This window comes from Petaurus breviceps, unplaced genomic scaffold, assembly GCF_028583685.1.
Source record: "Petaurus breviceps papuanus isolate PSGF00001 unplaced genomic scaffold, PetGlider_PUasm1.0 91133, whole genome shotgun sequence".
NCBI lineage: Eukaryota > Metazoa > Chordata > Mammalia > Diprotodontia > Petauridae > Petaurus > Petaurus breviceps.
In genome coordinates, this window is record NW_027187419.1 from 68052265 (window position 1) to 68065524 (window position 13260).

Below are 13260 nucleotides of genomic sequence, written 5' to 3' on the forward strand. Positions count from 1 at the left end.
TGACTTCCATCAACACGTAGCTAAAGAACCACCTTTTGCAAGAGACATTTGCTGGTTCCACTTGCTGCTATAACTTCCCCCTGAGATTACTTACATTCTCTTCACTCTGTGTATCTCTTGTATATATTTATTATTTACCTGTTTGTTGCTTACTCCTTGACGTCAGAGACTATATTTAGCCTTTCTTTCTTTCTTTCTTTCTCCAGCACTTAGTATAGTGCTTGCACATTAGTACTTACTTTTCCTTTATTGGCTGATTACTTTAGACTGGCTTCTAAAGGTTCTCCAATCTCTCTAACTCTTTTTTAGCATCATGTTCTGAAATTTTGCTAGTAATAAAGCCAGGCTTACTGACTTAAGGTTATTAGATTAAATTTTTGTCCCGTCCCCCCCTTTTTTTTTTAACCAAGGTATTTGCCCTAAGTAAGTCGTGAAGTTTCTTTCTTGTTCTCCATATTTCATTATTGATAGTGGCTTGGTAATAACATCTTGCCAAATTTTTTTAGAACCAAAGGGTATAATTCTTCTGAGTAAAGTAACCTAAACCTATTAAATTCAGATAAATATATTCATATGATCTTTATATTGACATTCAAGATATCGATCTATACATCTACAGATTGATATCTTGAATGTAGAATCCATTTTATACATAAAAATTGTTCTCTCTCCTTGTTTCATATTTCCTTGATGTCATTCCTCACTATTTTTTCCTTTCCTCCAATCTCTGATGAAGTGACCCTTCTCACCAATTCCATCTTTCTCTACATGTGCCCTTAATTTCATCCCCTGAGATATTTAGCAGATTTTCCCCATTATCATCTTCCCCTATCTACTCTTCCTTTTCTAACTATCACTGATTTTTGCCATCCTCATAACTCTTACCTTTGTAGCTCTTCTTCTTTTCTCAAACTCCTAAAATAAAATCTTTCTTTCTACATTTGATTGCTTTTACTTTCTTTCCTCCCATTCTTCCAAACCCTCTAGAATCTGGCTTCCAACTTAATCACTTATCTGACCTTTTTCAGTCTCATTGGCTATCTATTTCATGTTTTCAACTGTAGTTGTACTTTAAGGTTCTGTTCTATTCCCTTTTGTTGTTTTTTTTCTGTATTTCATGAGCTCAGTTCCCATTTGTGGTGCCTTTGGTCAGGCATGCCTTCAGTATGTTGCCTCAATTCCTCTTTTGGTTTGCTTTTAGACTCAGTTAAACTTCACCTTTTACATTAGACCTTTAGTGGCTTCCCTGCCAGGATTATTTTATATGTATTTTTTTTTTTTACAGACCTGTGGATGAATATGTTGTTTCTTATGTTAGACTATAAGCCACTTTACAGCATAGACTTTCACTTTCATCTTTAGTGCTTCACAAATGCTTGTTAATTGATTAGCTGAAAAAATAGAAACAAAATAACAATTGAAAAACTTTGCTTCATCTATTTTGTCTGATACCATTATTCAGTCTGCTCACAACAGCATTCCTTTCCCAACTTTGTCTTCTTCTTTCACCTACAGAACTTGTAACAACCTTTTTGTTCCTAACTTCTTTTGAGCTAGAACACTCAAGACACTCTGTTACTTGCTCTTGTTTTCCATCTTCTCTGTATGTATTTTAAGAATCTAAGTTGACTTATGTGCTCCTTGGGCATTTCTATTGGTTTCTTCTGACAAGTGTTGTTTTTCTTACCCAATGGCATTGTCTTTGTGTCTTCAGAATTTCCTTCTTATAAACTTTCTCATTTCTCCTTTAGAAATTTAGTCCAAGGAATCCTGCTTATATTTCCTCTGAACCTTTTGAAACCTACTCTAAAAGAAGATTTTTGGATTTCCTCTCCTCTGTCATATGTATTGTCTAATATTATATTGGTCACTTTCTCATAGTTCCCATCATTTCCATCCCAGCAGCTAGTTCCTCCAAGTTTGTAGGAATCAGGCCCAGAGTAGAATTTCCCCATTAAAATATGGAAATATCAGTAGGGCTGTTTAGGAAATTATTTTTGGAAGAGACAGTGAGCTTTAGCAGATGACTCAATAATTGAAGTCTTCCATCACTACTACATCATGCATTTGTAGCAGTCTTGTAATCTGTTCCCTGAACATTTTTCTTTCCTCTTTCCATCAAGCTGGTCTGTCATATACTCCAGTGACTCCCCATAATCTATCCATAGACCTGTTGCCTTGTCTGTGGTTCCCAGGTTATGAACCTTTGTTCTAGGATAAAACAGATGATTCTTACTTGGCTTTAAAAGCCCTGGACAATAAAGCTCCCAGCTACATCACCAGTTTTATATCATATAACTCATTTTAATTATTTTAGTTATTTTAGTTGAACTGGGCTACTACGCATGAGTAGCCCTACACAGCGTTATATATCTCACTTCTGTGCCTTTGTACCAGAGGTTTCCCCATGTCTACAGTGCAGTCCTTCCTTATCTCTGCTTAACAGAACATCCAGATTCCTTCAGAGCACATCTTGGGTCCTTTCTACTACAATAAACCTTTCCATGTGTTCTCTGATTAGTGTTCTTTCTTGAACTTACTTTTTTCTTACCCGTTCAGAGGTATTCTACCAGTAGAACTGAACACAGATACTGGATGGGGTTTTTTAAGGGGAAGATCTTTGTAACCCCATGGTCTTGTACATCACCAAGTCTCTAATCACTTCAAAATAAATTTTAAAAGACTGTTGATTTGAATTGAACTTACTTTTTATGTCTTCCAAGACTGATTTTGCACATGAATTTCAAACAAAGGAATCACACTTAGTTTATTTTCACATGACATATATTTGGCCAGCACAGAGGCTTATATCATCTACCATGGAAGTATAAACCAGTAAAGATGAGTTCATTGTTCTTTGCTGCAGACATTAGTTTTTAGTCTTATGATATTAGTCATTTCAGCAAACAACATGTATCTCTTTTCTTGTTTCTGGAAAAATTGTATTTTTACCAGGACTCTTTTGGTGGAGGTACTAAAGTTAAGGAATCAGACAATATTTCAAAGTCCTAAATGTGCTTGGGGCTAATTGTAAATGGTAAGGATGATGAAGGAAATGGATATGATAGCAATAAGTGAAAGAATGGAATGGAATGGAAAAGCATTTATCAAGTGCTTCGTACACTTGCTGAGCTCTGGAGTATAAACAGAAGACCCTAGAAAGTTCACATTCTAATTCAGGGAGACAGTATATAGAGGGAAGTTTAATTTACAGGGTAGATGAAATGCCCTAATGGTCTTGAACCTTGAGGGTGTAGTAACAGGAGAGATGGTAAAACCTAGAGCTCTTTAAGGTACAGAGCACCCAAAGCTGTCCTAGAGCCAAGATCTTGAAGGTGCCTAGACCTACACCCATTCGGAAGGGGCATTATGTTAGAATTACAGGATGTGCACTGCCTTCTAACTCCTAATGGTAGTAATCTGGGCTTCCATGAGTCAGATTGGGACCAAAACAGGATTAAGCAAAAAAGAATAAGGGGGTTTAAAATATGACATCCATAATGCCAGTTAGGGCTTAATTTTCAAAATGTTGAACCTATTTTAAAACTGTCAATTAATTTTAATAGGTACGACGGCGAACCTCTAAAAGGGAAAGACGATGAACCACCATAATTAAAAGCCTCCTAAGTGAAATTTTTGAGGAATTCGTTTGTTGTCAAATTTAAGGCTTAATTAAGCTGTTGATGTACATCGGGATTGTTGAAGAAAGGAAGATTGAACCTTGCTTTTACTGCCCCACGCATTTGCAGTTCCTCACAAGCTTTAGCCACACACGTTGATGATATTGACTGGGTTTTTGTGAAAGTGTAATGTGCGTTGGCTATGTAGACATGAACTAAAGAGAAACTTGTAAATATCTTTTTTTTTTTTTATGTCTCTGACTTCTAAAGTGCTTGTATAGCTTTTATTTGCGGCTTTAAAAACTGACAGTATCCAACTGTTTATTGGATCTACAATTCACTATATGGATATGGAAACAATTTGTTAGAATAGATCTTAAGCAGTGTCTGTCAGTGTTTGTATTTGTACTCGGCATTTTACTGTGAAAAAAAAAATCAGTTTTGACAAATAGTGTCATTTTCATGCCACTATTTGTTGGAAAGTTGAATGGTCTTTTTCCTTTTGTGTATCTAATCTAGTGTTCATATTTCTGGGCACCTTTTACTCTTCAGAGGTGCTAAATTGCTCTGCCATTACAGCTGAATGATGTCTAATAGGATGATGATACAACAGGTGCAAATTGTGAAATAGTACTTTAATTGTCTGAATTTACACCTCAGTATTGGTGCCAGAATATTCTGGTCTTTTGTGGCATTGAACATTTGAGGGGGGGAAAAAAGAGAGATTTAAAATATTTTAATTTTAAAGTGTGTGCTGTTAAATAATGTACTGAATTCCTTACCCATTTATCCCCTTTCAGTTTTTATTAATCTACTGTATCAATAAAATTCTGTAACTGAGTAAGTTTTTAATAGTCTAGTATGTTAATGTGTGTAGATATTTCCTCATGAACATTATGTTCACAAAGTGAAAATTATTATAATATGAAATCTGATATAAACATTAGTGAAATTACAGTTCTTAATACAATGTAAAGTTAATCAGAAAGAAAAAAATTTTATTGATGCAGTGTGTCTTTATAAAGCTGTTCTTGAAAGCCAAGTGTTTTGTATTTTATAGTGAGTTGCATGTTTATGGAAAGAATGTGCTAAAAATGGGATGTAATCTTTTCTGGAAATTCGTATCTAGCAGTAGTATATGATTGCCTCATAACATTGAATTTTCCACCAAGAGTTTATTATTGTACTTCATTTTTTGTGAACCAAATTTTTTTTTGGTATCTGGAGCTTACATTTTTATTGACTTAGCAGCTATAGATTTTGCAGTCTTACAAGGTCTGTTTGGAATCCCTTTGGGGGGATAGGGGAATTACCATTATGCTACACTTAGAGTAGTTTAATTTTTTTATTTACTGTAATCTGCAAAAACAGAAATGAATTACTCAACAGTATCCTCTATACAGTTTTATGAACTGTATCTTTGAACCAAAATGTATAGGTTAATACTTTTATGTTTAGCTAGACTCATTTTATTATTTCAGATGCTGTTCTTTTGTTTCTTTGCAGTTGACATGAGAAAAAAATCAATATCTAACTTATTAAATTTTATCTCACTGAAAAATGAAGCATTTTTGTGTAACCTACCAATGTTTTTGTTGTATTTCCAAGATAGGTTATAACAGATGGTGATGTAATAAAGAGGACATTTTTGTTAGAAAATGTCTTTTTACCGTTTTCCAATGTATATATATCATAAATGATTTGATTTTCTTGTAAATATTTCTTTATGCCAATGGAGCAGTCATACCTTCATTTTTTTTAATGTAGGAAATTGTGTTTAACAACCTTTCTCAATATTTAGCTATTCTTCATTTTATACCCATAATGGCACCACTGATTATGGGGAGACTGCTGTATACTAGGGCAGCTAATGTTGAGTTAAAAGGTACATTGGTTGTGAAATCTTCATTAGCAAAATTCTTCGAAATAGGCTACTTCTGTTTGAGCAGTGCAAATGCAAGTTTTTCATCTATAAAATAAAGAATAAAAGCTAGCTTTATATTTTCTTCATTGACTTGATTGCACTGAAAATATTTATGGTGAATGTATCTTTGAGAGCATTATATAAAGAAAATAAGAAAAACAGTTTAGAACTGCTTTGTGAATTATCAAAAGTTCATTTGCATGATCACAATTATCCAAATTTCATCAAACATTAATGATGTACACCAGATCATAATGATGTTATAATGCAAATTCTGTCTCTAATGCCAGTTTGTCTGTTTCACTATATGTTCATTTCTTGAGTCAGATTGTATAATATTCATTATTTGCTGGGCAAATAGGTAGTGATGATATAAAATTCTCCTGATGTCCTGTGAATCTCCATCTTAGGTGATTATCCTTATTGTCTTAAAAATTTGTATTTCATATGCTAACATTTTTTTAGGCTTACCTATAAATAGTAGGGCAAACGTAACTATAAAAACATACATTTCTAATAGCATATTTTTCTTTAAATATGATGAAAATACATACTGTAGTAAATTTTAAAGAAAAACATAATTGCACTCCTAATTATTTGCAATATGCTATTCTGAGGACAGGCTATCTGACTGCAACCTGTAGCACCATTACATCTAATTTTCATTACAAGTAATTGTCTGGGTGTGATATAAATTAGAAAAGTGTCGATAAGACTTTTTCCAGGTGGTAAAGGATAAATTACATTCACATAGGTAAGTATTATTTTTAAGATTTTTTTTCCCTACTGAAAGAATATGAGATACCTAGGAAATTTTTGAAATGGGGATTTTGAATTAAAATATAATAAATAACATTAATAAACTTCTTGTTTTAAGTAGGAAGGAATATCTTCCATGTCACTTTATGAAACACTGAGTGATTAGATGGATGTGAAATCAGTTTTCAAGCATAGATTTTGATCTTCATGTTTTAATAGCCCAACAGATGTTTTTTTTTTTTTTCCCTGAGTGGGAATATTGGTGATCTGTAAGTTTAGGGACTTATATTTACATAATGAAGAAAAGTTATATGTCCAGTGGTGTTGGAGTTTTTTTGATCCAGGTTTGCCATTCAGAGTCTTGACTGACAGGTACCAATTGCCATTGAGAAATTGTAAAGCCCAAGAGAATTAATCTGCTTTATATTTTTTTGAAGTAAGTGACAAGGCTCTTGCATAAGTAATATTGGAAACAAATAACTGCTGGTGACAACTTCTTATGGATTTTTCAGAGAATGCATCATATGTTCATTGCCTACAATCTCAGCACCTGTCTTATCAGTGTTTTGTGTATTGTGGGCATAGGGTAGAGTGCACCTCTTTCTGTTTGGATTCTTGGCCTTTGTGTGTCTATAAAAGCTTAAAGGAGGGAGACTTACTTTTTTCCCCAAATAAAAAATTGGGTAATTCATAAATTCATCTGGCATTTCAGAATTTGAGAGTATACATCAATAAGAAATTTATTTTTATATACCAGCACCTTAAGTTCCTGTTTGGGGAATAAGTTTTTGTTATTCCAAATTCCAGGTTAACCCATTTAAACTGTGAACCTACCCAGGGGCAAAAATACCCTTGCCTAAGGATAAAGGAATCTATGCCTTTGGAATTTTTTTCAGGGGCACACATATTATTTAATCTTAACATTATATTTTAGGAATCAGTGTGTCCCAGGCCAGCACTGTCTGGTAAATCAAGAATAAACATAAAGGGGAAAATGAAGTCCTTCCTTCCAGAAAACTTTATCTCAATAAGAAATTTTAGAGGAGCATAAGAAATGTCAAATATATTTAATAAAATTTAGTTGGAAGGGTTCTGAAAAACAGGGTGATTGGAAATTACCCTAATTAAAATTCATTTTAAATCAACATATTAAAAAAAAAAACTGGAGCTGCCTCTGGACCTTTTACCACAGTCCAAATTATCTTTTCTGCTCAAATAAATACAAAAAACAGATAGAAGTATTAAGCAGAAAGCTTAAGCAGTTCAAAGTAAGAATGAAGTGTGTTAACTGTAACCTGCTTAAAGCTAACCTTACTTTACCTTCTAGATGACAGGTTTCATTTTACTTATCACTAACCAAGACCTTAAAGTTAAACAGTCTTTCTCTGACTGTTTTAAAAGGTTCTCAGATTGCTTTTGAAAATATTTTTCCACCTTAATCAGAGGATTTCTACATTTAGGCCTCCCCTTCTCCCGGGAGCCCAACTTTTCTCATAATGGTTCACTGCAATGCAGAGGCAGTTCAAACAGTGGCTGTTGCTGAAGTTCTGCTAATAGCTCACCAGGAGATGGTATCTAATGTTTTATATACCCTTCTTGTTAACTCTCAGAAGTGAGTCATGAAAGTCGTTTACAAATTTTGATCAAAATAATCTTTAATTGCTATCACAAAAATTATACCATGCATGTATACATTGCATATAACTAGTGTATGTAAAGTTTTTATTTAGTTTTTGTCACAAACTATATCCCAATTTTTAAAAACATTTAATAAGATACTTCTGTAAACCTCGGGTTTCTTTGCTTCAGACCTTTCCATATACTTGACTGGAAAAAAAATGTGCTCCCAGATTTCCTACATTCTTAAAAAACAAAAACATTAAAAAAAAAAAAAACCTTCACTTCAGCCTTCAAAAGGTAGTTGATGAAGTGAAAATAGAGTTCTGGAGAGAGACCTGAGGGATGGAGAGAGCTGAGGGTCATCTGCATAGAAATAGGGAGCCTACAGGCATAAAAGAGAACCCAGAGAGACTTGAGAACTAAGAGCCTTGAGGTGCACTGATGCCTAAGCCTGAACCCTGTTGCTGATCTAGCCATTTCCTCAAACTACAATTCTTTTAATACACATTTACAAGAATTTCTTACTTCTTCCTCTGCCTGCCCTTCATTTAACAATTTTTAAAGCCGAAAATTTTTTTATAAATACACATAGTACAGCAAAACAAATTTCTGCTTTGGCTTTAAATCCTATTACCTCACTAGAAGGAGGTTGATAATGTATTTTACCTTCAGTCCTCTGGCCTATAGTTTATCATTGCATTGATCAGAGTTCTAAAGACTTTCAAAGTTGTTTTTCTAATATAATGTCATTGCATAAATAGTTCTACTTCTTAAACTGCCTCAGTTCATAGAGGTCTTTGTAGTTTCCTTTGAAACTACATTTCTTAACGGTATAGTAATATTTATATATACATATATAATGTGTGTATATGTTTATCTGTCAGGGATGGATGATGCCTCAAGGCCACGTGTGGCCTTCTCGGTCCTCAAATGCAGCCTTTTGACTGAATCCAAACTTCACAGAACAAATTTTAATAAAAGGATTTATTCTGTAAAACTTGGGCTCAGTCAAAAGCCCTCACCTAAAGATCCTTGATTTCTCCCTCTCTCCACCCCCTCTATATATGTATATGTACACACATATACGTATATGTATTTTTATATGTCTGTCTACCTATCTACACACATAGACATACATATCCCAAAAGGCAGGTGCCCCCTTGCAAAATCCAATGACCTTTCAATCTTGATCCTGGTTGACCTCACTGGTTTGACACTGTTGAACATTGCTCTTAGACACTCTCTTCCTATGTTTTTATGACTGTGCTCTTCCGGTTTTTATATTATGTCTCTTCTCAGTTTCCTTGACTGGCTTGGCAACTATTTTGCTCCTTACTCTTGGTCCCTATTATTTCTAAGTATATGACTCCCAGATAGCTCTTATCTGGCCCCACAGTCTAAATCTTGAGCTTTTTAAATTACCTCTTGGACATGTGAAACTGAGTGATGTTCCATAAGCATCTTAAACTCTGTGTTTCCAAAATAACTCATCTTCCCAAATCATCCCTTTTTCCTAATTTCTCTTTCTGTTGAGGACACCATCCTTCTTTTCACCCTCTCACCAGTCCCCCTCGATAGTTGCTGAGCCTTCTTTATACCACCACATCTCACAATTTTGCCATTCTCTCTACTTAGACAACTACTAACCTTGGTTCAGGGCTTCATCATTGCTCACCTGGACTATTGTAACAGCTTCCTCATTGCTCTCCTTCCCTCAGGTTCCTTTCCCTCTTCAGTCCTCCATAGATAAGAAGTTAGTATTCCTAAAGCATTTGACATGTCATTTCTCTGCTTGGTAAATTCAGGTAAGAGGGAAGTCTTTGTCTATAGAATATAATAAAAAGTCCTCTCTGACACTTTTGAGGTCCTTTGCAATCTGACTTCAGCTTGTCTTTCCAAGCTTCTTACACATTTCTTTCCTTTTGTGTTCTGTGTAGCAGCCAAGCTGCCCTACTTGCAGATCCCCAAATATACTTTGCAGGAGCTCACTCGGATGCCTGAAGGGCCCTTCCTACCCTCCATACAATCTCTAACAACCTTCAAAGCTTAGTTCAAGTGCTGCCTTTTTATAGGACAGCTATAAAAAGCTATAAAAACCAGTTGCTAGTTCCATTCCCTGGAAATCTCATTGGTTATCTTTATTGTTTAATTTCCTCTGCATTGTTTTCTTCAATACAGTCAATGTAAACTTGAGGCTAAGGTCTTTCATTTTTGTCTTTGTATCCCTAGTACTTAGCACAGTGCCTGGCACATAGTAGGCATTTAATAAATATTTGTTAAACTGAATGATCTTAGCAGCAAGAGAGTATTACTGGAGATTCTCAAAGAGAAAGGTAATGTGGTTAGGTTTACTTTTTAGGAAGATTATTTTAGCAACTATATGAAGAATGGGGGGGCATAGGAGAAAGATTGGAAGTAGAAAAATCAGGTAGGAAGCTTTTGCAAGTCCAAGCAAGAGGTTAATGAAGGTCTGATTTGGATGGTGGCTGTGAATGGAGAGAAAGGGATGGATATGAGACATATTGTAAAAGCAGAATTGACAAGGTTTGCTATATTTGGGGGTTGAGAAAGAATGAAGAATTTTAGAATGGTTCTTAGTCTGTGATCCTGAGGGCAGCTAGGTGGTGATATAGCAGAGTTCAAGTCCTAGAATCAGGAAGACCTGACCTCAAAATTGGTCTCAGACATGAAGTGTGAGACCCTGGGCAAGTCACCTAACCCTGTTTGCCTCAGTTTCCTCATCTGTAAAATAAGCTGGAGAAGGAAATGGCAAACCATTCCAGTGTCTTTACCAAGAAAACCCCAAGTGGGGTCACAGAAAACCAGACACGATTGAAATGACTTAACAAAAAAAAATGCCATCCTGGGTGACTAGAAAGATCAGGGTCCTCTCTGCAAAAATAAGGAATTCTAGAGGAAGTATAAGTTATGGGGAAATTATAATTAGTTCTGTTTTAGATATGTTGAATTTGAGATGCCTATGGGACATCCAGTTTTAAGCAGTTACCGATGTAGGACTGGAGTTGAAAGAGATTGGAGGCTTGATTAATACATGTGAGAGAGATCTGCATTTGTAATAGACAAAAGTCCATCAGAGCTAATAAGATGACCACAGAAGGTAAGCAAGAGAAAAAAAACTGGAGGGGGGGGCCCCTACTTCTGAGGGCAGGGGATGAATGATCTAGAAAGGGAGATAAATGCTTAAAAAGGTAAGAAGGCTCTTGTCTGTCTCTGGTCATGTGTCCCTCCCCCCCTTTGGTGCAGAACCTCAGAGTCTGAACTTACTAGAAAACTCCCTGTGCAATCATATGGAAATGTTTTTTTTCTTTAGGATTATTTATAATGACATAAGAATATAGCTTTTAATTTAAGGTTCCATTTGTCCCAATTATGAAAGCATGGCAGACTAATAAAAATTGAATAATGAAAGTAGATAAAAACTGAAGAAAAAAATCAGTTCATAGAATCTAAATTGTAGTCACACTATGCTATTAAATTCACTGATAAATCACTTTAATAAATAGAAATTGATTTACTGAGGCACCTACTACATGTAAAAGGGACTAAGGAGCAGGAGTCAGTAGTTGTTGTAGACCAAGAGAGGAAGCTGGACTTTTAAGCATTATTGTTTTCTTGTGTTTGACATGTTTGAAAATGTTCCATAATCTTTGATACATGCTTAATTCAGATATATACATCTTTGCTGTTTTTCATTCCACACACTGGCACTGTTGTATGGCATTATTAAGGCCCCAGGTGGTATGGTGAGTAGTATGCTGGCCTTTGAGTCAGAAAGATCTGAATTCAAATTCTGCCACTTATTAGCTGTGTGACCATGAGGAAGTCATGTAACTTTAGTCTCATTGTTTCTTCATTGTAATAAGAAGATAATAATAGCACCTACTTCATAAAGTTGTTTTGAGAATCAAATGAGTTCTATATGTGTTAACTATTATCATTGAAGATACAAAGATGAAAAACAATACAGACCCTGACCTCAAGAAGTTTGCAATCTAATGGGAAAATGTGATGTTCACAAATAGGTATGGTGAAAATCTCTTGGGAAAATTTCAGGAGAGAAAACTTTCATCTGAAAAGATCGAGAAAGGTTTTGTGGAAGACTAGATGCAGGGAAAGTGAGCAGTCACCAAAGGCTTTTGCAGTAATAACCTTTTTCAGTCATAGGTGGTCACTGCATTCTCTGTCCCCTACCATTGCAGTGCCAGGCCAGTGAGTTTAGTATGGCAGCTTCAGAACTACAACAGAGACAGTGAAATTAGCTGCAGGTCTGGATAGATCGAAAGCCTTTGAAGTCACTTCAAAGTTTACCTAACTTCTGGCAGCACCCACCACCTCCAGATAAACAGCTTTCAGGAGCTAATGATCCAGAGAAAATTTAAAACTAACTGCAAGTGGAGTGAATAATCACCAGGCACTTTTAACTAGCTATCCATAATGGAGTCTCTCCTCAGCAGTAATTTCATAAGAGCCTTCCACCACCCCAATAGAGGGCATCCATTTAAGAGTTAAAGGGGATGAGCTAGGAGGTAGCAAATAGGAAATTGAGGAAATCACAGCAAGAAAAATTCCAATGTCCTAGGACAGGATAGGTTAAAACCAGATAAAGAAAATCTGTAATGACTAAAAGGCCTCTAAAAACAAAAGGAATGGTTTAAAGACATGAATAATTAAAGACCTGAAAAAGTAAAATCATCCACAGTGGAACTACCCAACATGATGAGAATGTTGCTATTGACATTGCATGGACACCGCTGTGGTGCATGCAGGATGTCCATTCCTTGGTCATGCTACATGACTGGTCTACTTTTCCAGATATGAAATCTCTCTAATGATATTTTTTAAAAATATATATTTTGGAGGCGGGAAGGCAAGGCAATTGGGGTTAAGTGACTTGCCCAAGGTCACACAGCTAGTATGAATTGTCTGAGGCTGCATTTGAACTCAGGTCCTCCTGACTCCCAGGGCTGGTACTCTAATCCCTGCACCACCTAGCTGCCCCTAATGATATTCTTTACCCCACTTCTATCCAATGCATTGGTAACATTTATAGTCTTCTTATGCCCAACAGGCACCTTACTGTTTTGAGGCAGTTTGAAACCTAGTTCTTTGGAAACTAGTATTCTACAACTCACAGCTACAGACTAAAAAAATATCAGTGCTAAAAAAATATGGATCTTTTGTTTCAGGGAGAAGTTTGGGATCATTAAAACCATTCTTCAGTTTCTTGAAAATAGTCCAATCTACTCTCCAATTCATCATTCCACCACCTTGTTGGTCCAGGATAGATGTATGGATGACCTAGTTCTGTGGACTAAC

General features: G+C 35.5%; 1 protein-coding gene and 1 pseudogene across 3 annotated transcripts in view; both read left to right on the forward strand.

Annotated features, from left to right (window-relative positions):
* PDS5B (PDS5 cohesin associated factor B) overlaps positions 1–5613 on the forward strand; it is a 234921-nt gene extending 229308 nt beyond the window's left edge. For all 3 annotated transcript variants that reach the window (XM_069080647.1, XM_069080648.1, XM_069080649.1), the window contains one exon: positions 3567–5613. In XM_069080647.1, the coding sequence (XP_068936748.1) occupies positions 3567–3602 (36 nt within the window). In that variant the 3' untranslated portion in view covers positions 3603–5613. The remainder of the gene's footprint in view (positions 1–3566) is intronic.
* Positions 1–13260, forward strand: part of LOC138155417 (biogenesis of lysosome-related organelles complex 1 subunit 2 pseudogene) — a 964561-nt pseudogene that overhangs the window by 46128 nt on the left and 905173 nt on the right.